An 18,972-nucleotide genomic window follows, 5' to 3' on the forward strand; every position below is an offset into this window, starting at 1 on the left:
ACAACGCAATTCAATCTCCATCCACCTTTTTACAGGTACACCAAGTTTCTTCAATTTCTGAATTTTATCTCTACATTTCATTCTAAAATATTGGACAATAATTCATATGGGTATTATCGTAAACGTTCCGGAATCTATTGCTTAATTTATATTTTTCTTATGAATGTAATGTGATTTTGTTCGCATTTTATGCAATTGATCGCAGGGCATTTGAAGACGAACAGGGAGGAAAAGTTGGAAAATTATCCTCCTGTTTTGAAAAATAAGAGATAATTATCCTCCTAAACTGAGCGGTTATAATTTTAACACATTGAAAAAAAAAAAACTGGCGTTCAAATTTGAAATTGCAATTTGCAGTTGCAATTGGTTTTATTCTTTTCCCGCAAAAAACTAAATCGTCTTCACTCTCAGGTATGTTATTTTGATGTTTGATTTATTTTAATCTCCCTTTTTATCATTAACTCCAGATTTGATCAAATATATAGGCTGATTGGTGAACCCCCAGTGAATGATGCGTTTTCAATATATGAGTTGGTGGTTTCACAGGATAAATACAGAAGAAGGGCGACAAATAGTTTCATTATTTTGGATAATTTCGTTTAATTATTTTTTCCTCCTATCGATGAATTAATTTTAATTAATTTAGTAGAAATGTTCATTTTTGGTTTATGGGAAATAAAAAGTTTGAACCTTTTTTATTTGTGTAAACAGTTTTGAAGTTTGTTTCACAGAGGAAATATGGAAGAAGGGAGAGAAATAGCTGAAGAAGAGTTGCTTGGCTATTAATTAGTGTACGATTCAGGGGAATGTAGTTTATCATACTCAAGAGTGCAGTTAGTATTCTATGATTTGGCATAATTTTATTTGGCATTGATTCTTCTTCTCTAATAATCTTCCTCTATTTCATTTTGTTCTGTACATAATGGATCCTCTTAAATTTACAGGTTCATGGCTCATTCAGGCTGCAAAGGATTTGATTACTTTCTTTTTAGGAATATGAACTAGAACAGCTTCAAGTTCGGGTGTAATTATTTGTTTTATCAAGTAAATAAACTGTATCTTATCTGTTTGTTTTTTTCATGCATGGGATTGTATTTTTGATTGGAAGGTTATAAAAATGAACACCTTTTACAGTGCTTCAAAATACGATAGATATACATGTTTTGCACAAATTAAAACAAGCTTATTACTACATTATGTATTCAATTTTAAATTAAGGTACAATATCTATGCCAAAAAAGAAAGAGAACGCAATTTTTTTTTTTGACAAAAGAAAAGATAACATGGGGAAAAAATATATGCAATAACAGTAACTTGCATATTAATATCAATACAGAGAATAGCTACTTAATGTTTTTATCTACTCTTTTTTTATTTACATCTACTTACCATTGTTCATGAACTTTAGATAGGAACTTGCATCCAAATATCTCATGTTGTTTGACAATTGCATGAATAACATTTAAATCATTACTTTACGCAAAGTGAAAACCAAAAACTTGACAACATTTTAGGACATGCCTGATAAAGAAAAAGTTCATCTTTGCACAATACAATTAAAATATATATTGACAATTACAATGAAAAAGAATACCACAATACACTTTTAGGGGCGCGTAGCGCTTGTGATGCAAAAATGTCTCTCGCACGCACGTTAGTGCGTGCGGAGAGGCTAGTACTTATTGAAAACCAAACAAATTTTCAAATAACAAAAAAAAATTAGTAAATTCCATACATCAAATTCAAAATATTTTTCAATAACATAAAAGAAGGTTCACAAAACACAACTACAGTCGTTACATTATATAGATTAATCCAACCACATATCTAAGTTCACAAAATATAAAAATGCAAGTCGGTTTCAGTAAGAAACAATTTGTCCAAATAGCCAAAATATATGCATGATGCTGCTTTGCTTTCAGTAAGAAGCAATTTGTCCAAGTATCCAAAATATATACATACTGCAGCTTTTAACAAAAGATATGCATGCTACTTTTAACAAAATATATTGTTGTTGTTTTCCAATGTCAATTGCAGTTACTTTGTCAAAGTAACATGAGTACGGAGGATTTTTTCATTGCACCATCCAAAGACAAGAATGTCCTCTCATTCTATGGCTTTTCGAAAAGGATATTCAATGCCTTGATTTGATCCTCAATAAACAAATCCATCTTTGACAATTTTGAAGCAATCTCAGGTTTTGGATCCACTCATTTCCCAAAAGCAGCTTGTAAAACTTTACCCAACTTATCAACTGATTCATAAAGCCTTTCTTTAAATGTCACAGCAAGATCATTATCATTAGCAACTGACCTCTTCCTTTTCTTGGTACTTGAATTGCTAGAACGCGAAGCAATAAAGGGAGAACTGGTCTCCGCATCAGCTTCATCTTCATTTTCATTAATTTGCGTAGGCTCATTCATCATCTTAGTAGGAGTTGCAACTTTTACCCTGGTTGCTCAGTCTTTCCCAAAAATAACATTCAATATGTCATACATGAGATACGATTTTCGTAGCCAACCCTCTGCTTCTTTGTTAACCTACAATGATAAAACAAATAACACTATCCATAAAATACAAATAATCTTATTTTGTTCCCTTCAATCTGTCTTGATATAATCAAGCATCCATTAATTTAATTAAGTTGCCATAACGAATGGGGCTAGAGGATATAGTTTGGTAGACACAATCATACTATTAAAATGTATGTAAAAGAACAAGTTAAGTAATCAAATATGTAAAGTTAAATTCTAGTATTATGTTAGAGAATTACCTATACTTCAGTGATATCAACCTCAATACATTTTCGTACATCATTCCATGCAAAACCAGTTTTATTAACCATGTCGTAAACTATTGCATATTCTTTTTTCCACCTCCTCATTTTCGACTCAATACGTGGAATTGCCTTTATATTGGCATTAGGACATTTCAAATTAAAATTGTTTCAAACTGAGCCACTGTTCCGGGTTTGAAACAACCATTATCACATCATAAATTCTTAACAACTGCCTCCTCAAGTATGGACAACAATGCATCTTCTTCCTATTGTTTCCAAACCTTTCTACTTCCTTTGGTTGACTACTTGTTCACTTCCATTCCTATAATTACATACACAATAAGATAGCATATAATCAATCGTGCATATAATTAATAGTAAGTGATAAAAGCCATAAGCAAATCATCACACTTTTTAAATAAATACATAACTAGGTCACACTTTGTCCTACAATACATAAGAAATCACTATTTGTTCAAATAGCAAACCATAACCAAATCACAACATGCATATATAAGAAAATTTAATCAAATCACACATGTGCACGCCACTCATTGTACATATTCATAGCCAAAGTGTTTCTCCATGCAGTCCATTCTTGTGTAGGTTGAACAGTCTCAATCATATCTTCATCATCATCATCACTTTCATATTTGTCCAAGTTTAGGATTTCATTTTCTATTGGATCAGATGACATATGTCTTCTAATAAGATTATGTAATAGGTAGCAGGCTATCATAATCCTAAGTTGTGTTTTAATTGGAAAAAATGATGGACTTCTTAAGATGCTCCAAAGTATCTTAAGTAGTCCAAAACATCTCTCAATGACATTTCTAGTTGTAGCATGTTTTGTATTGAAATACTCCTCATGATTAATCGGGAGTCTTCTATTTCTCCACTCCTAGAGATGGTAACGCACTCCCCTATATGGTGCAAGGTATCCTGGACCATTTGTGTACCCACCATCAACAAGGTAGTAACACCCTAACACACCAAAAAATGTATATTACAATTAGGGCTGGAAAAAATCCCAAAAATCTCAAACCAAACCGAAAAAATCCCAAACCCAAACCGAAATTATCCCGAACTTTGGTAATCCCGTACCAAAAAATACCAAAATATTCGGTATGGGATTGGTTTTTCAGATTTCATTTTTCGGTAATCCCGAAATCCTGAAATCTTCCTTTCCTTTTGCTTTTGGTTCGTACTTCCCACGCTACCAAAGAACAAAGTGTGTAGAAGCAAACTGCAATATCAATTATATATTACTAAAATAATCAAAGTGTGCAAAAAAGCACATGACTTTTGTGTGCTGTCCAAATTACAATCAAGCAAACTGCAAACATAGCCTATTATATAATATTAAAATAAGGAAAGTTTGCAGAAAGATGTCTAAAGACTCAAACTCTTTAGACAAATGTCTCTCCCATCTCACTCTCTCCCATCTCTGCCTTCGCCAAAATCTCAAACTTTTTCTGTCTCTCCTCTTGAATTCGAAGACCCATTCATCCTCTCATAATCAGACTCCGACCAACTCTCTCCACTCTGGCCACCACCACTCCTCACTGCTTCATCCCCACCTCTGATTCTCTCCAGCAATTCTCTATATGTGTGGGGTTTCAAATCAAGGTTAGGGTTTCGAATTGGGGGCTCGGGTCAGGAGAAAGATGAAGGTCTGACTATCTTTGCACTTTGTCTCTCTCTCTCGACCTTCAATTTTCATTGATTCACCAGTGTCTCTGATTTTAAATTGGAGTTTTAAATTTTTAATTTTTAATGCAAGTTCAGTTTCGGGAAATCCTGAAATACTAAAAATACTTCGGGAATGCTGACATTTTGGTTTGGGATCTGTCCTTAGATTTCCATCTCGAAAATAATCGGTTTGGGACTTGATATGCCGTTTTTGGTTCGGTATCCCATAGGTACTGTTTGGTACATGGGACGGGATGGAACGGAGTGGGACGAGGCGTTCCGTCCCACGTTTGGTGCTCCTAAAACAGGTGGAACGCACTGTTCCACGGGACGAATTTTGGGTGAATTTTTGTTCTGCCTCACCCCCTGGAACGACTCGTTCCACATTCATGGAACACAAAATTATAATCTCTCTGTCTCCTTCTTCTTCCTCTTTCTTTCCATTCGAGAGCATCTTTGCTCCCTTTCCATTTCGTCCCGTCCCGTCCCATTCTGTTTCGTCCATTCCCGTCTGCATATCAAACGATACCATACCGAACCAGCCCTAATTACAATATATAAGAAAATTGAGGATTTAAATTACTAATATAAACAAATAATCTATTGTTACCCGTGTGAACTTTTAATCTTGATGGTCTATTTATCGCATCTAAGAGTACTCTAGAATCAGAGGCTGACCCTTCCCAACCTGGGTACACAAATATAAAATTCATTTCTAGATAACAAACTCCCAACATATTAGTCGTAATCTCTCCCTTCCTTGATTGGTATCTTGGTTCATCTCGCTCAGGAACATGAATGTTAACCGTTTGGTACGTGGGACGGGACGGAATGGAGTGGGACGAGGCGTTTCATCCCACGTTTGGTGCGCCTAAAACGGGTGGAACGCGCTGTTCCACGAGACGAATTTTGGATGAATTTTCGTTCCGCCTCACCCCCTAGAACGACTCATTCCACATCCGTGGAACACAAAATTATAATCTCTCCATATCCTTCTTCATCCTTGTTTCCATCCGAGGGCATCTTTGCTCCCTCTCCGTTCTGTCCCGTCTCGTCTCATTCTGTTCCGTCTTGTCCCGTCCCATCTGCATACCAAACGATACTGTAAAGTCCCATCTAATGCCCCCAAGCAATTAAAAAAAAATAAAAAATCAATGACCAGAGCAACGCTCACTTTTGATGAGGATGGTTTGGCCAACGGATCTTCAATACCTAATTCAATTTCTCTTAAAAGACAGAGAGTTTAGGGCTTGATGGCGCGGCAAAAGCTCACCAAAATTTTGGTGGATAATGAGGTATTTATAAAGCTAGAGCTGACCACATGTGTAGCGTTTACCCTGACAGAGCAAGCTGCTCAGGTCTTCAAGAGGGTTGAATTGCGCATAGAACGGATGTGAACCTCGACAATTTAATGAGAGCACATATGTCTTCAAGAGGGTTGAATTACACGTAGAACAAATGTGAAGCTCAACAATTTAATGAGAGTATTCTTGTCATTTGCATGTAAAAATCCACGAGTCATCATAAGAATTTCTTTATTATCTTTTACTCCACAATTATTTGTTTCCCACCCCTTCGGTATAATTTATATCTCTTTATAATAAAGAGTTCTCAAAAACAACATTTGTGTGATGTTTCCTCCTTGACATTACTGCATAATACTTGGTCAATTTGAAAACAATGGAGATTGATCTTGCTTCTTCTAACATTTAACGGCATGAGATACTTCGATAGCTAAAAGACTTTGAAAAATGTGCCCAAAATCATGTGACACGACGTAAACATTCTTCAAACACCAAATATAAAAACAAATCACATAACATTACATGATTTTTGATAAAAGGGTAAAAGACTGTTTAATACCTTCATATTTTTTGATTTTCAACATTTAGTACATCAAGTTTTTTTCGTTTCAGATTCATACCTAAAGTGTAAATTTTGGGACAGTCTCATACATCCGTTAGTCAAACTATTAAATCTGCCGTTAATTGTGACGTGGCGCCATGACTGGGCGACACGTGTCATCCACGTTTTTTTTTTCTTCTTTCTTCTTCTTCCTTCTTCTGCAGTTTTTTTTCTTCCTCCTCCTTCCTTCCCCTTCTTCTCCTTCTTCCTTCTTCTTCCTTCGAATCTGGGGAAGTTTTGTTTTTTTTTTCCTTCTTTCTTCTTCTTCCTCCTTTTTCCTCCTTCTTCTTCTTCTTCTTCCTCCGACTGCAACTTTTTTTTTTCTCCTTCTTCCTCTTCTTCTCCTTATTCCTCGAATCTGGGGAAGATGAAGGTTCTTTTTTTTTTTTTTTTTTTTTTTGAGGAAGATGAAGAAAAAGGAAAAAGGAAGAAGGAAGAAGGAGAAGAAGGGGAAGGAAGAAGGAGGAAGGAAGAAGGAGGAAAAAAAAAAGTTGCAGTCGGAGGAAAAAGAAGGAATAAGGAGGAAGAAGAAGAAAGAAGAAAGAAGAAGAAAAAAAAAAACCTTCATCTTCCTCAGATTCGGAGGAAGAAGAAGGAAGAAGAAGAAGAAGGGGAAGGAAGAAGGAGGAAGGAAAAAGGAGATGAAGGAGGAAGGAAAATAAATAAATAAAAACCTTCATCTTCCCCAAATTCGGAAGAAGAAGAAGAAGAAGAAGAAGAAGAAGAAGAAGAAGAAGAAGAAGAAGAAGAAGAAGAAGAAGAAGAAGAAGAAGAAGAAGAAGAAGAAGAAGAAGAAGGAGGAGGAGGAAGAAAAAAACAAAAGTTGCAGTCGGAGGAAGAAGAAGAAGGAGGAAGAAGAAGAAGAAAGAAAGAAAAAAAAAGAAAAAAAAAACTTCCCCAGATTCGGAGGAAGAAGAAGAAGAAGGAGAAGGAGAAGGAAGAAGAAGGAAGAAGGAGAAGGAGAAGGAAGAAGAAGGAAGAAGGAGAAGAAGGGGAAGAAAAAAAAAAGTTGCAGAAGAAGGAAGAAGAAGAAGGAGGAAGAAGAAGAAGAAAGATAGAAAAAAAAGAAAAAAAAAACTTCCCTAGATTCGGAGGAAGAAGAAGAAGAAGGAGAAGGAGAAGGAAGAAGAAGGAAGAAGGAGAAGGAGAAGGAAGAAGAAGGAAGAAGGAGAAGGAGAAGGAAGAAGAAGGAAGAAGGAGAAGGAGAAGGAAGAAGAAGGAAGAAGGAGAAGAAGGGGAAGAAAAAAAAAAGTTGCAGAAGAAGGAAGAAGAAGGAGGAAGAAGAAGAAGAAAGATAGAAAAAAAAGAAAAAAAAAAACTTCCCTAGATTCAGAGGAAGAAGAAGAAGAAGGAGAATGAGAAGGAAGAAGAAGGAAGAAGGAGAAGGAGAAGGAAGAAGAAGGAAGAAGGAGAAGAAGGGGAAGAAAAAAAAAGTTGCAGAAGAAGGAAGAAAAAGAAAGAAGAAAAGAGAAAGAAAAAAAAAACGTGGATGACACGTGGCGCCCAGTCATGGCGTCACGTCACAATTAACGGCAGAATTAACAATTTGACTAACGGATGTATAAGAATGTCCCAAAATTTACACTTTAGGTATGAATCTGAGACGAAAAAAACTTGATGTACTAAATGTTGAAAACCACAAAACATGAGGGTAGTAAACAGTCTTTTACCCTTGATAAAATATTTTTTTCTTATTTAAAAGAATGATAACTGGTGGTAAGTCACGGTTATCCATCCATTTCGATTGCTGTAAAAACTCACAAAAGCATTTTTGATAAAATATTTTGTCTATGTAATTATTAATCTTTATGTACACGAAAATAAAAGAGTGATTATTCAGCAGAAGCCCAAATGGCATCACCCCAATGTGAACATTTTAGACCGGGCTTGCCGTTGCTACACGGCCCATAGTATATCTTTTGCGTTGAATAGTCACTATTGGCAGTGGATTGTTTCCTCCGTCCACAATATTGAGTTTCTATTCAAATCTTTTTGTATTTGAATTATATAGTTTTATATTTATGATCAGAATCGTTTATATTATATATCATTTTGTAAAGATCATGTTTGCAAAAAATGAATTAAAATTATGTTTGTTTAATCAATCTATTATAGCAAATACATACACAGTTCGTAATGCTTCTATCAATTTCATTCATCTGTTTTATACAGTTTGACGACTAGATAACCTTAGTTTTAGTTGATTTTTGCAGAGACGAACTTATAGAGTGATTTATAATATGAATAGTTCTAATCATAAACACAAAAATTTGTAAAATAATCACTAACAATTTTTAACATAAACTCTTATTCATCTTTTAAGTAGTCACGTATTATTCATTTTTATATCCTCAGACCAGGACTATGGTGTGTTTATTTTCAATACACAAGTATAATGTGATGATTTGTTTTAATTTACTCTGAATAAGTACTGATATTGTCGTCGGTATATATTATAACACTTAAAATAATATAAAAGGCGACAAGTGTCCAGGTAAAAAATTCTCCACCGTCGGAGCACATTCCCCTCTGCTAATCTTCGAAAGTTACCCATTTGTCCGTTTCCAACACACAAATGCCATTTGTTGTTCTTTTAGTTTGCATCGAGCCTGATGATTTTACTCCCTTGTCCTGTGCCCCCACAAACACATCGTGTTCGTCGTGAGACGATCATATAAACACACACGACACAATACAAAAAACCATTCAACCTTAATCACGGTTAACAATGGCGTCTAATTACAGGTCAGCCGATTCGAGGCTCTCCGATCTCGAGCTAGCATGTTCCGATTTGAAAACTCTCCTAACAGCGACGGCGAAAATGGAGGAAAATCTTCAACAGATGGACAACAAGTTCGAAGTCATAGACGAAACGCTTCTAACTGCGTCTAAAAGAGTAGCTCCTATACAATCACTAGCCATGGCCTCGAAAGCCTTAGAAACCAGAATCAACCGAGCTGTCACGCCGGCCCTGGCGCTTCTCGACAACTTCAAGCTCTCCGAGACCATCCAGGACAAGCTCTTGGATCTCGCGGAGACGTTGTCCAGCGAGAAGTCAAGGAAGAAACGGCTCAAGAAGCTTGTCAAGTACGTGGACTGCGTGGATCAGTTGAAAATTGCGATTAGCTGTATTTGCGAAGAAGGCGAGCCAGTGATTCAGAGGCTGCAAGAGGTCGTGGAGTTTTTGAGCCGGACGAAGGCGACGGACCAGTACAGGACTCACCGGCTGAGGGAGACGCTGGTGACTCTCAAGGCGCTGTACGAGACGGAGGTGGACGCCATGAGGTTTGAAGGGTTGCTCGATGACGCGCTGCTGAATTTGCAGGACGAGTATGAGAGTATATTGGAGCAGATTAAGCATCGGAATGTGGTGGATTTGCAAGCTGCTTCGGATAAAGGTGACCGGAGGGATGAGATAGCGATCGTGGGTTCGGATTTGGGGACTGAGTTGGAGGTTGAACTTCTCAGAAGGATTTCACAAACCCTAGCTGCCGATGATTGCTTGGATATATGCATCGATATTTATGTTAAGGTAACTTCATTACAATGGTTATTTTTCCTCACTTAGAGAAATGTTTTCTTCTTAATTATGTGATTTGTTATCCACCTATATTAGGGTGAACAGCACCCTTAGCTATTAGTCCAAGGGCTTAGGGTCCTACATATTGTGACCTAGCATGATATGATAATGAATTTTTAATTAATATTGTCCTAGATACTTTTTGAGGCCGAATATGACTGAGATTAAGTTTCAGACAGTTTTATAATCTCATATTTCTAAAAGAGTTTAAGATACGATACGTTCAACTTTAGTCCAATTTAATGAGCCTATGTTTTTAAATTTATAAATTAATCGACACTAGCCAGACAATATTGGTTCAATTAATTGAAATAGTCCACTTCAAGCCGATGCTATCAAATTATAATTTTATGTTTTATATTTCTAATTGTTATGCTTCTTGTTGTTCAACAGGTGAGGTACAAAAGAGTGGCCAAAGCACTGATGAGGCTAAACCCGGATTACCTAAAAACACACACACCAGAAGAAATAGATGAAATGCCATGGGAGAGCTTGGAGACAGCCATAACCCTTTGGATCCAGCACTTCGAGCTCGCAGTCAAAGCAGTTCTTGTATCGGAGAAGAAGCTCTGCGAACAAGTCCTAGGAGGAATAATGGAGGGACTGATATGGCCAGAATGCTTCGCCAAAATCGCAGACAAAATAATGGCAGTGTTCTTCAGGTTCGGCGAAGCCGTTGCCCGGAGTAGGAAAGAGCCCCAGAAGCTGTTCAAGCTCCTTGAAATGTTTGATTCCCTAGAGAAGCTGAAGCCTGGATTCTCGGAGGTTTTTGATGGCGAATCGGGGACTGACATTTGTACAAGATTCAGGGAGCTGGAGAAGCTACTTGTTCATGCTTCAAGTAAAGTTTTTTGGGAATTTGGGCTCCAAATTGAAGGCAATTCTGATGGAATGCCTCCACCACCAGATGGTTCGGTGCCGAAAATAGTAAGGTACGTCAAAATGTTAGAAAGACGGATTAACGGAACATCATTAGTCGAGTATATTGGAGTATTGGTTATGAATTATTATCGAACACAAGTTTTGATCTCTTAATTAAAACTAACACTTGAATTTGAAAATTATGGAGCATTGGTGATTGACTCTTATTTCATGAGAATTTTGTTAAAGTTAAGTATGTGACATACAAGTATTTAGAACGGTCATCTATAAAGTATCCAATTTACAAGTTAAAATTTGTCTCACATACTTATCTTTGACAAAAATTATAACGGAGTTGAATTAAAAGGAACATTACTTCACATTTTATCAAATTCAGAAATCAGTTCTATAGGATTCAAGCACCATACTTCAAATGTACTGTAAGTTATTTTGTCACATTTCTTACGTGCCACTTTTTACATTCTTCAATAGGTACGCAGTGAACTACTTGAAATACTTAGCAACTGAAAACTACAGCATCCCCATGGCGAAAGTTCTCAGAACGGAGCAAATCTGGAAAGCTGGGATCTTGTCGAAGCCAGAAACCTACGAGAACTTACTCAAAGACGCCATTTGCAACATCATGGAAGCTCTGCAGCGAAACGTGGAGTCGAAACGTTCCGGCTACACCAACAGCAGCAGGGAGAGGGACAAAATGGGCATTTCAATTCCCATGCAACACGTGTTCCGCATGAACACGTACTGGTACATTTACATGCGGACGAGGAACACGGAGCTCGGGAAGCTGTTGGGCGACGGCTACATGAGGAACAACTACAAGGTTGTCGCCGAGGAATCCGCTTACTTGTACCAGAAGCAATCGTGGGTCCCGCTGGTGAGGATTCTGGAGAAGGACGATTTGGAGGAGAACCAGAGCAAGGAGGAGAAGGCAGCGAAGGCGGCGCTGGTGAGGGTGAAAATCGAGGCGTTCATGAAGGGCTTGGAAGACATTTCGAAGAGGCATAGAGGGTTTTGTGTAATTCCGGACGTTGATTTGCGGGAGCAGATTAGGGCGGCTACCGTGAAGCTGGTGATTCCGGCCTACACCGAGTTCGTGAACTCGTTCTCGGGGTTGTTGCAGGGGAAGAGTTATCTGAGTCCAGACTCGGTTCGGGAGTTTTTGGAGAAAGTTTTTGACGGTGGGGATGGGAAGCTTAAGCGGAGAGGGTCTAAGGATCGGACGGGTGGTGGGAGCTCAGCGATGGATGGTGTTGTGAAGGACCATCGACGGTCTAGATCAAGTACTAGTGAGATTTGAGAGCTGTTGACGTCGTTGGATTTGATTACTTTTGTGTATGAATATTTGATGGTAGTGTAGATATAGAGTGATTCTTGGCGCCATGTTAATAGTTTAAATTCAAGTGATAATGTTCTTCAAACTCTATAATAATTTCCTTATTTCTTTATTTGCAACTATTCATTGTGGGATCTCCAGCTTCATTTATTCATTTGAGTTCTATTCGTATGCTGCTTGAGTTATTTTCCAATCGATATATCTTCATCTGAATTATCACGTAGTTTAAATGTCTAAACATAAAAATTACTCCGTTAACCTGTTTATATCACCAAATTTTCTTTAATGCACCGCTAAACACACATTTTATATACACATATCAATAATAAACGTTAGACTGAATTGGAGTTACAAGACGAATTCTTTTCCAATTTTTTATTTCAATCCTCTCTCTATGCTGGAAGTTCACTCTGCACTTGCCGCTCCACCCCGACGGCTAAGAATTCGAGACGTTGGTGTAACTTTTGTACTGGGACCGTAAGTAACATAATCTAAACTTTCAATATCCGCTGTTGAGATTCATCTAACGGTTAAAAAAAATGTGTAAATAATATGTGCAATTTTTTTTAATACAACGATGCATAATTAGAGAAGCCCTCACCATAACACGCGATGCGTGCGCGGCTGGACTTGTTGGGCCTAGGGTGAGTATTTGGCAGCTTGGGCCTTCGGGCCTCCACGTTTGAAGAGTGCACCACGTGTCACGAGTGCTACGTTACAATTGTACCCTAACAAACGCCGTCAATTTACTTGCACAGAAACGTGGAAGTCTTCGAGACTCCTGTGCTCCAGCAAGGTTGAAGAAAGAGAATCATTCGCTTTCGCCGAAGAATCTCCCAAATCCCATCCAACACAACACTTTCTCGTTTCCTTGTCCAACGTCTGTATTTTGCCACCAATTTTCCCCAGAAAATTAACAACTTTCCCGAGAAATTCATCGCCAAAGTTCCCGAATCCGAAATGACGACAATCAGAGACCCGAGTCTCGCAATTGACGAATCGGGTCGCGCCATTTCCTTCTCCGATTTCCCCGAGGACGTCCAGCTCTGCATCCTCTCGTTCCTCACGCCTCCCGAGGTCGCCAGCTTCGCCTGCACATCGAAAGGGTCTGTTTCGCTCTGCAAATCCGACTGCAAGCTCTGGTTCAACATGTGCGACCGCAGGTGGGGATCCAAGACCCAGATCAGGAAGTGGGGAAATGGGAAAATCACGTACAGGAATCTCTACCAGACCCTCAGCGATTGGGAGAATCTGATTGGGTTCTGGCGCCAAGGCGGGGTCGCGATATCGTCACCGTTGATTTTATTCGAGTGGGGCCCGTCGTTCGTGACCGGATTCCGGATCTCTCCGGCCAAGGACGGCACTTATGGCGTCGTAAAGGCGCCGTTTTTGTGGATGAGCCTCTCGCCGGAGGGGCAAGTCGTGAACTTTCTCGACCCGGAAGGCCGGGCCGAGATTTCGGAAGATTTCGCGGATTCCGACCGGTTCAAGTTTTGGGAGAGCGACTTGGTTCCTGTGAATTTGAGCGTGATGGGGAAGACCTATTTTGTTGTGGAGGAAGATGCAAGCTTTGGGGCTCGGGGAAGTTCGAGCTCGGGGAGTGGCCGCGGAAACAACAGCGGGGTTGGCGAGGATTTGATTGGAGCCGCCGAGAGTAGTGGCTCTCCGGGGACCTCGCCGGACCAGGCGGTGGTGGAGATTTATCAGTACTTTGCGAACCGGACCAGCCCGGGTGCGGATAGAGCTTCCAGGAGGCAGAGGAGGAGAGAGAAGGAAAGGCAGGCAAGGAGGAAGCTGGAGCCTCAACATTTCGTCAAGATTGTCGATTGCTCGCCGACGGCGGCTCGGCCTTTGCAGGGCCTCTGGAAGGTGCCTTTTCTCTCTTTGTACTTGTATTTTTCAGCTGAAAGTTTGAATAGAAGATTGTTATTGCCTCGAGGGATTTTGTGCCCTTAGTATATACACACACGCATTAACATTTTGCTTTCGGTTTCGCTATGTGTCTAGTTTGTAATTTGGAGTTTAGAATTGGCACCTGAATTTATTCCGAATCGTTAAGGTGCACACTGATGGTTGATCAAGTTGGTTATAGTGTTCTTAGATTATATAAGCATGACCCATCAGTTTGTTAGGTGTGAAATTTACAAGCGAAGATCTGTCTGCGACTCTGCATCAATCAGTTAGTTTACAAGTGCTTGAATCTTATAGTCGATGCTTAAGCTTCTAGCTTCGTTGATTTATTTGAGTAGAATCCGATACTACTGTGTATAACCAAAAAACACGGGTTAAGAAGTCTCGTTGCTGCCTTAGGAAAGTCGGATCAGTTTGCTTTAGGTGCATAATCAGCCAAATTTTGTGTATGATGAGGCAGCTCTAGTTATAACTGATTGGTTTTGCGCTTTTCGCTCTTTGCTTATAATGTGCCATTACAAGATTGTGGATTCAGAAGAGGTCTCAATTATGGCACAATTAACCCTCTCATCTTCTTCCTCACTGCAGGGAATTTATGATGACATGATCTTGGGTTTTTACCTTGTTGCATATGATGACATTGGGGGCATTTCCTGCCTAAGGATTTGCGACCAGTCCGAGAATTTCTGCCGTTTAATGCGTTTTATCAGTAAGCAACCAGTGTTTTGGACGGTGAACCCTACTTTTATCGAGTCTCCGATTTCCCCAGAGGAAGAAAATTTGTATACTAGTCGCATACATCTTCGACCAAATGCAGCAGCGGATCACGCTCACCAGCATCTCCCTCTTGCGGGAAATGAAATAGTTTCCCGCATTCTGCGCATAAACTTAAGTCATGATCTAGCTCTTCCGAACTGGCCCCGACCTAACCCTCTCCTTGCACATGGAAGGATTTGGCAATATGGGGATGGAACATTCGGGTTTGGATCTCTTCAAGATTGTTTTATCAGAGACTTGAAGCATGTTGCCAAGAACGGTCATCTTCTTGATACCGTGGAGACCTTGTCGTGACGAATGCTCTCCTTCTTCGTTTTTAATTTTGTTTTTGTACAGAATTTCATTGCAGTCATAATTCCGATGACTGAATTTCTTCCTGTTTTGTTGTTCTCTTTTGATACAAGCAACATTTTACTTTAAACTAATTTAAGATGTGGGGACGGAGATTTGAACTCTAGTGCGTCGGAGAAGCGCATCGGTTCACGTCTGCATGTTTTATTGCTTTCAAAACATGGGAATCCTCCTCCTTTATTCAAAATTTCAAAGCAACAAAACATTAGGGTTTAGATTGAAAATATAGGATTTGGTATCTCATTCGATCATTCACAAACCTCACAGGGAAACCAAAAACAACAAACGAATGAACCCACACGCTTCAATTATACTTAGACTCATCTGTCTTGCAGGAAAATGATAAGGTATGAGGGACAGCAACACCACTCAGGCATAGTGAACGGATGTTAAGGCGACCGTCTTCTTTTTGTCATATTTCGGCAGCAACTTCTCTGGCGCCGACATTCTCATCCTCCGCGATCCTCTCATGGTCACCCTCAAGCTGGCTCAAGTTTCCTTTCTCCTTGATGAGTTGGGTGTGGTGGTGTTTGCAGTAGAGCCGGCCCTCGTGCGCAATGTAGTTCGATGGGCTGATTGTACACCCTCCGTGTGTGCATTTGAAACACATCTTGTGGTAAGGAGTTCCGTTTACCGATACCTTTTCTGTTGGATAGACAGTATTCTTGCAGCCAAAGCACTTATCTCTGGTTCCACCAAACATGCTTGAAGCTTTCGCAACTGCAGGTTTCTGTTACAAAAATTTGTAATCGCGACGATCAGCAGATGTCAAAGACTTGTAGAATCCATAGGCAAGCTTTTAAAGATTTTCAGACAAATACATACCTCATTATCAATAGGTTTCTCTGGTTTTACAATTTTTGGTGTCCCTGAGAAAGGAGATCGAAACGGAAGTTGATCAACTTGAGCGATGAGAAGGGAAGGTAAGTTATTGAAGCGGGATTTTAATTTTACCTTCAAAACTTTTGTCAAGACTGCCGGTTCTTTTGAAGAGCTGATCAAAATGTGGCCTGCAGTAGAGTACTCCCTCAAAGGAATTGTAGTTGCTGAGCTGCATGTTCGTCAATAGGTCAATGGAGTTGTATATGAAAACCAAAAATGTAAAGTTTTTATTTAATCTTCTATCCCGGAATCATTCCTTATCGACTCACAGATGAAGATCAAATCTAAGTCGATACAGAATGATTCCGGGATAGAACAATGCCAGAATAACCGGAACCCGATTTCTGACTCTTTGGTGTGGTAAAAGTTTGCCAATCTGCAAACTCTAGTTCTGTTCTTGCATTTGTACAATCCGCATACCAATTTTTCGGGCCTAATCTATGAACTTATAACATCAAGATGCAGGTGAAAATTGAAATTTCTGGAGTTTCAATGTTAAAAAAAAACTTGTTCAAGATGAGAACTATGTACCACAGAGCAGAGTTTACTCTAAAGAAGAACATTTATCAGATCGAAAAGTATGCCGAAAACAACACTTAATTATTGCAGTAATTGGTTGAGTGCAAGCAATACGATACTGGTTTCGCTAGATTTTGCTTAAGTTCAACAATCCGTCCCCAAAAAATGGAAAAACGTAAATTTTAAGAGTCGTTTGACAACTATTTCCTTTTTAGTTATAGAGCGGCGTAAGTTAACGAACCTTGAGGGTTCCCCTGCAGTGGTGGCACCGAAAGCAGGCTTTGTGGTAGACTCGGTTGTCAGCTGTGAGCTTGTCCACCAGATACACTGTCTTGTCACAAGCCATGCACTTCTGAGTTGTTCCTGCAAATGCCATTTCTTCTTCTTCTTCCCTCTCTCTCTCTCCTCTTTCTCTCTCTAAGAAGGGGAGATATGAGAAATAGAATGAGAGAGATTATTGGTTGGAGGGGGGAATGAGAATGCAGAGACCAAAAGAGAAGCACAACTGTCAAACTGTTGTGATGAATATGATTAAGGTTAGCTGCTGCAATTAGCAATCATGTTGTCCCATTTCCAAGCACCTACCCACCACTGTCTCTCGCTCTCTAGAAATTTTGTTTTTTTGCCGAAAACATAGCTCGGTACATTAAGTATTATAATGTTATTGGTTACTTTTTATTTAAATTTGTTAATTAATTATATTATTACACTTAGTGTACCGAGCTGTTTTCTCAGCACACTAATTTTTTTTTCCTGTCCTCTAGTTGAAAAACCATACATTTGATTTGTTTTTTCTAATGATTTTCTGCATTATTATGAGATGGCGATGTCAGCTGAAAATATTCAAGACACATGGGAATATATAAAAACAAATTGCTGACTTCATTGCAAATTTAATAGATGGCCAGGCCAATATGGATGGACGGCTTTTATCGGAAAGAATTTATAGCTCAAATAGATGGCCAGGTTAATATTCAAGTCGTTAAAAACAGTTACCTAATACAAAAAGTTGTGTTCAAATCTCCATTTCCAATATTGCTAGCAATATATTAGGAATGGCTTGGAAGATTTTTAAAATGATTGAAAGCGTTTTTGGTGAAAATGTTTTTTAAATTAATATTTAGTAAAAATCTAAGTGGGTCTTGAAAAAACATTTTAAGTGTTTCCTGCAAGAAGCACATATCTGATGCTTCTTCCAAAACACTTAAATGTGTTTTTGGAACCTAAAATCAAGTTCACCTAAAGTGATGTCATTCATTTTAAAAGTACTTTCAAACGAGCCATTGCTTAGTTGGAGTGGGGGTGTATAAAGAGGTTTAATTAGTTCAGAAAATGACTACTAATTTGATTTGTTTTAGTTGGAAGCTAAATTAGAGTTGTGGGACACTAATGAGTGGGAAACATGTATGAATGGATTGGGTAACACCTAAAAACCCCTTTTTTAAAAATTGAACTTGAAGCATCAAATTAGTGACTTTTCACAAAGTTTGATGGTCCATGCCATCAAATGCCAGCACTACTTCATCATCTCATTGCCTAGCTGGATTGCATTGCATGTTTATATTCTCAAAGACATTTTACTGCATGATTGCATTCTTTTTGAGCATTTTAGCGAAGTATTTGAAATTGACATAATTCTTCATTGTGGTCCTTTAGATTTGAAATTGATAGAAGTCATGATTGAGTTTGTCCAACATCAATCATTTTTGTCATTCTGTGACAATCTCTGTTAAAGAATGACAAAAATACATTCATTTCAATAAACAATGGTCCAAAATGATTTGACAAAATTCAAGAGTATATTTGTCATTTTAGTCTTATTTAATAGAGATTTTTCACTGAATAACCAAAATGATTGATGATGGACAATCTCATGGACCACTTATATTGATTTTAAATCTCAAGATCAAAGTGAAGAATTATGTCAATCTCATAGACCATTTTGGCTAAAAAGCATTTTTTTTGTTTTGTTTTGTTTTTATAAAAATGGAGATGACCTCTAAATTAAAGTTAAATATTTGAGTGAAATTGTTTCAAACATACTTAACCGATCATTTCTATTGACAATCTATCAACATAATTATAACAAACCGTTTTGTTAAAAGAACATCTCCGTGTAATCTTATTCCTAACCAATGTTCTATGATATATCAGTTGGACATTTTGGACCTAATGACATACGTTTTTTTTGCAGAGTTGTGATATAGCAGATGGTTAGAGTTGTTTGATCATCTGAATTTTTTTTTATTCGAGCGATATTATAATCTATTTTAAATTAGGGTTTCAAATTTAGCTATGCAGAAGGAAAACGTGACTTAGCGTAGGTTCCAAACATTGCACGTGAGTTTTAAATGATGGAGG

At 38.4% G+C, this 18,972-nt stretch overlaps 3 protein-coding genes across 3 annotated transcripts; 2 read left to right on the forward strand and 1 right to left on the reverse strand.

The window, feature by feature from the left end:
- Positions 1–9,115: 9,115 nt before the first annotated feature.
- LOC103441031 (exocyst complex component EXO70I-like) lies at positions 9,116–12,208 on the forward strand. The gene is made up of 3 exons (XM_008379732.4): positions 9,116–9,908; positions 10,350–10,888; positions 11,310–12,208. Exons 1-3 carry the CDS (start codon positions 9,198–9,200, stop codon positions 12,133–12,135), a joined length of 2,076 nt encoding a protein of 691 aa, XP_008377954.3. The 5' UTR covers positions 9,116–9,197; the 3' UTR covers positions 12,136–12,208.
- Positions 12,209–12,923: 715 nt separating this feature from the next.
- LOC103441032 (F-box protein At3g12350-like) lies at positions 12,924–15,311 on the forward strand. Its single transcript, XM_008379733.4, has 2 exons — positions 12,924–14,040; positions 14,671–15,311. Exons 1-2 carry the CDS (start codon positions 13,132–13,134, stop codon positions 15,151–15,153), a joined length of 1,392 nt encoding a protein of 463 aa, XP_008377955.3. The 5' UTR covers positions 12,924–13,131; the 3' UTR covers positions 15,154–15,311.
- A 60-nt stretch (positions 15,312–15,371) lies between these two features.
- On the reverse strand, positions 15,372–17,527 carry LOC103410701 (LIM domain-containing protein WLIM1-like). Its single transcript, XM_008349377.4, has 4 exons — positions 16,853–17,527; positions 16,165–16,261; positions 16,036–16,079; positions 15,372–15,940 (listed from the first exon to the last, which is right to left on the reverse strand). Exons 1-4 carry the CDS (start codon positions 16,985–16,987, stop codon positions 15,623–15,625), a joined length of 594 nt encoding a protein of 197 aa, XP_008347599.3. The 5' UTR covers positions 16,988–17,527; the 3' UTR covers positions 15,372–15,622.
- Positions 17,528–18,972: the final 1,445 nt, after the last annotated feature.

This window comes from Malus domestica, chromosome 08, assembly GCF_042453785.1.
Source record: "Malus domestica chromosome 08, GDT2T_hap1".
Taxonomy (NCBI): domain Eukaryota; kingdom Viridiplantae; phylum Streptophyta; class Magnoliopsida; order Rosales; family Rosaceae; genus Malus; species Malus domestica.